The sequence below is a fragment of the Alnus glutinosa genome, chromosome 4, assembly GCF_958979055.1.
Source record: "Alnus glutinosa chromosome 4, dhAlnGlut1.1, whole genome shotgun sequence".
Lineage (NCBI taxonomy): Eukaryota > Viridiplantae > Streptophyta > Magnoliopsida > Fagales > Betulaceae > Alnus > Alnus glutinosa.
Window position 1 is genome coordinate 841,041 of NC_084889.1, and position 4,814 is coordinate 845,854.

Consider the following 4,814-nt stretch of genomic DNA (forward strand, 5'->3'; position numbering starts at 1 on the left):
CTATGAATACACTTCATTTGTGAACGTGTTTTACTTTCATTTTTTGACGAATTTTTTTCTCTATGTATTATACGTTCTAGAACTTGATTTTGAATTTCGTCAACCTCCGGAGAGTAGTGATAAGGTCAACATATTTTAATCTATACGTTCTTAAGAATGACTCAAGAAAATTTGGGAAAAGGCTGGGAAGTGTTTATTTGCTCAATGTCTAATCACAATCTCAAAAACAATGGACATTATTCCCCAAAACCCGGAAAAAACTTCACTGCCACCCCAACGTACGCTTCCCCCTTCATTCGCTTCTTCAAATTTCCTTAATTTAATTTACTCGACAGCAAGAGGAACAGACTCGGCCTGAAATGCATGTTACATGAAAATGGATCATAACCTCAAGAATTTGACATGGTAGACCCAAAACACAAAAGGTGTAGGAATTATATATTCAAACTAGATGGAAACTTACCAGCTTACGGTACTTGAGAGCATAGAACATCTCAATATAACGGCGGCTCTCGAGGCGATCAAGGTTAGACACATGCTTCCAAAAGCCGTAAACCCCAGTCAGGGTCAACAACCTCTCAGAATAAATCTTCCATGTGTACCTATATATGGAACCATACAAAGAATCAGAAAATTGAATATAAACAGTATCAATAACGATATAGAAGTGATGAGTACTAAAGGTAGATCGATCACTTACTTCTCAAGGATCCGCTGCAAACCTCCCTGAGAGATTTTGTCCCAGTGAGAAGGGTCTGCCTTAGCCTTCTCAAAGAAATCAACAAGGAGCTCGGCAGCTTGATCACCGTGGTAGGGATCAATATGGAAGCCAGATTTACCATGTACAATAATCTCAGCTGGGCCACCATTACAAGTAGCAAATGTTGGCAATCCACAAGTCATGGCCTCAACAACTGTCAAGCCAAAAGCTTCATATATAGCAGGCTGCACAAAGGCTCCCTTTGTGTCAGCAATGTATCGATAGAGTTCACCGTTCCTCACTCGGTTCATCTGCGATGAAATCCATCTAAACTGGCCATTCAACTTGTAGGTTTCAATAAGACCATGCATTTTCGTCATCTCAGCTTTCTCCTCATTGTCCTTAGACTCCTTTCTCCGATCCCCAGCAACAACAACAAGGTTAACCAACTCACGAAGACGAGTATTCTTACCATACCACTCAACAAGACCTGTGATGTTCTTCACGCGATCCAGTCTCGCCATTGTGAATATGATGGGCTTGTTTCGGTCTTTCAAGACACACCTGTTAGAGAGCAGTAGATGAATAACAATCTGTACAAATAGACATAGGAATTGGAAATATAAGTGGCAAAACAGATGGAGACTCACAAATGTTCTTCATTCTCCACAGGGGAGTAAAGGAGCTCTTCTATTTCAGGGTGGAAGGATGTCAACCTCTTTTCCTTCTCAGTGTAAGGGAAATAAATGCTCATATCCGCTCCAGGTGAAACAATGTTGAACTTGGGATCAAAGACATCAATTCCATGCACAACACGATAGAGTCCGGGGAGGGTGAAAGCAGTGTGACTCTCGTACTGACCAACAGTGTCTTTGCTGAAACCACAGAAGGGAAACAATATTAGTTAATTTCTCGAAAGAATACCAATTTCCGATAAGAGTGATCGAATTCCATAATGCAAGAGGGAGATATCACCTTCCAGCAATTTCTTGGAAAGTACTGGTGATAATGAAATCAGTATGATTCATGGCTATAAGATCAGCAGTAAACTGGGAAGAGAAGTGATACTTCTCATCCAATTTTTTCCAGTAAATATCAGATTCAGGATACTTTGTCTTCTCGAGGGCATGGGCTATGGTGCACTGCAAAGGACAGGAATGCAAGAAAATTATTCAGTAGTTCATCAGGTTGCAAAAATCATTGACCAAATGCAGCAAGAATCGCAAGAGATAAAAAGAATATCTTTTGACAAACCTGGGTAACCCCAAATTTATGTGCTAACAATGAGGCAACAATGTTCCCATCACTGTAATTTCCAATTATCAAATCTGGCTTCCCTTGTAACTCTTTAATAAGTTCAACCCCAACATCCTAATAAGAATGAAATTGTTCGACTTTAGAATCACATAGGACAACAAGGGTAGAAGTACTGACACTGGAAAATTCAAGAAACACGATAATGAGCAAAAGAACAACTCTAATCTAAAGTTTACCTCGGTATAGGTCTCAAGATATGGCCAAACTTCGAATCTTGAGATCCATTGACGGACAATGCCCTTCTCTGTTCTAAAGGGAACACGAAGAATATCTGCATGTTCTGTCCCAAATACTCTCTCAAGACGCTGACCACATGTGGTTCCTACTGCATCAGGGAGGAGTCGTGTGACCTGGGAATGTCAATTAAATATAGCATCAAATGGAGGAAAAAAGTCACAAAATAACATGAATGTACGAGCTAAAAGTATTCCACAAAAACATTAGCAGAGCTTACAATGAGGATACGAGGAGTAATATCCAAGCCTTGTTGCTTGATACGAAGAAGCATCTCACTCTCCAAGGCCCGAACTTGATCCAAGATATAGACAACCTGAATGAGAAACCAAGTATTTAGTCAACCTAAATTGGCACAAAACAACTAATTTAAACGTAATGGATCGGGCTTGTTCACTAACCTGACCACCAGTATCAGGATATCCCAAGACATTATCCTGTGCAAAATACCCATGGGGAGACATAATTACAACGTTAAAGACCATAGGGATTTTCCCAAGAAATTTCTCGAGGGTGCACGGATCAGGAGCCTCAAGAAGATCCAAAAGAAGTTGAATCATTTCTAGTACACGCTCAGCAGTGTCACCCCAACCTCTCACCAAACCAATATCCTGGAACTTGTGCTCAAACTTAGTATATGGTGTTTCAGGGGCAATTGTAGTCAGGTACTCCTCTGCCTTCCTAAGAACATATTGGAGAGCATTTACGTTTTGAATCCTGTCGTTGAGCATCATATTCTGCAGAAGAATACCAAATAATTTTGTAAGATAATTGAAGTCATACATTTTCAAATGAGAGGAAAAAAAACATTTTCACGGACAGAGACCTTCCCCTTGTAGCAGTGAACTCTGAGAAATTCAAGCAACGGGTGCATGCTCTCCTTGTCATGGAAGAGCTTTGCAGAAAGGTGGCGATTAAGGAACTCCACGCCATTCCCAATGGACTTTGAAAGAGTTGGGCGGGGAAAAGATGCAGTGAAGGGTTCAAAATCCAACTCAAGCACAAAGTTGCCGTTGGTGCTGCATAGAGATGAATAACACAGTTAATACTGCAAGTCTTAAAGCAATTGATCAGTAAATCCCAACAACAATAAGTCACCTTCCGTCCACGAGTTCCTCTTTGAAGTGCAAGTACTCGGGTACACGCAGCTCCTCCACCACAAGAGCGTGGACATTCACTCTGATGTATTCCCAAACACCAGGCCTTGGACGAACCGCCAAGGCAACCAACGGAGGCAGAACAATTGCTTCCTATATATATGAACCCCCCCCCCCCCCAAAAAAAGAAGAAGCAAAAAATGACTAATTGGCAACCATAAAGCCTTTGAAAAGAATGGAATGCTAAAATAAAATGTGCATGATCTATGTTTATTACCTGAGCCGATCTCAGAACTTCACCAAAGGCCCCGTCAAGAAGTTTCCTTCTGGTGGCCTCAGGAATTGCTTCGACCTCAGCAATAAGCTGATGGTGCTGCAGAATACCTTTTCCCTTGCCTATGATCCTTCAATACCATCATCACCCACATGTAAGCATGCGTTTTATTCACACCCCCAAAAAACCACTTGTTCCTCAACAAGTCATCATCAAAACTTGAACTAACTCTATCACACTATCACCAAAGCGAAGCGTGATTTTGTTGAAAGAAAAAAATCTACCATCTCATTGTCAATGTCCACCTCAAACTATCAAACAATGTTAATTTCCCTTTAAGACCAACAAAAAGACAAAAACAACCCTAAACTTTTTTCAATAAGACAAAAATGACTTTATAAATTCGAAAAAATAAAACTAAAACTAAAATATAAAAATAAAAACTAAAAACTAAAAAAAAAAATTTTAAAAAATCAAATTAAAATAAAAAAAAAATTAAAGAAAAAACGAAAAAAAAAATTAAAAAGTAAAAGAACGAATTTATAACTGATTTTTTTTTATATAAAAAAAGAAAAAGAAAAAGAAAAGAGAAACCCATTTTTATTTTTATTTTTTTTGTATAAATTTTTGTTATTTTTAATTTTTAATTTTAACAAATTTATGAAGGGTATTTTTGTCATTGGTGGAGACACTGATATTTTTCAATAGTTTAGAAGGGAAATTGACACAATTGATCGTTTGGGGTAAGTCAGGAAGACATTTACAATAAAGTAGTACGTAATTTGAAGAAATTATATGTGCTTTTTTAAAATAAAAAAATAAAAAATAAGATAAAGAATCAAATGCACAAGAGTTAGATCAGTCACCTTGACAGTAGTGCCACAATTTCGTTGCGGTTAGCAGCCAGGGTCTCATCCAAACGCTCACGGAGGCTGTGGACGCGGGTCAGAACACGTTCCGCCATGACTAGCTTCTCAAAAAAACGTTCAACTAGCACACGCAAAGAAACAAGTGTTAAGCAACAGATCCAATTTTATCCAAACAGATCTTAAACAGACTTCTTAAGGAGATCGATGGATAAACACCAGAAAGTAGGAAGATTTAATAATCGTTGAAAAGGAGAAACATGAAAACCAACAAAAGCATGAAAGAAAAAAGAAGAACCAGGACGTACGGTACCTAGAGAGACCCA

The 4,814-nt window shown here is 38.7% G+C and overlaps 1 protein-coding gene across 1 annotated transcript; it reads right to left on the bottom strand.

Annotated features, from left to right (window-relative positions):
* Nucleotides 1-316: 316 nt before the first annotated feature.
* Nucleotides 317-4,589, bottom strand: LOC133866539 (sucrose synthase-like). The gene is made up of 13 exons (XM_062303097.1): nt 4,489-4,589; nt 3,626-3,752; nt 3,350-3,501; nt 3,078-3,270; nt 2,653-2,988; nt 2,472-2,567; nt 2,194-2,367; nt 1,955-2,071; nt 1,676-1,842; nt 1,351-1,575; nt 701-1,264; nt 464-602; nt 317-354 (listed from the first exon to the last, which is right to left on the bottom strand). The coding sequence occupies exons 1-13, from the start codon at nt 4,584-4,586 to the stop codon at nt 325-327; spliced, it is 2,418 nt and encodes an 805-aa protein (XP_062159081.1). The 5' UTR covers nt 4,587-4,589; the 3' UTR covers nt 317-324.
* Nucleotides 4,590-4,814: the final 225 nt, after the last annotated feature.

Coding starts and splice junctions, on each gene's coding strand:
- LOC133866539 (XM_062303097.1), bottom strand. CDS start 4,586: ATGGCGGAACGTGTTCTGACCCGCGTCCACAGCCTCCGTGAGCGTTTG. Junction 2,568..2,652: donor ATCCTGATACTGGTGGTCAG/GTTAGTGAACAA, acceptor TTTCTCATTCAG/GTTGTCTATATCTTGGATCA. Junction 603..700: donor TTGCAGCGGATCCTTGAGAA/GTAAGTGATCGA, acceptor TTCCATATATAG/GTACACATGGAAGATTTATT.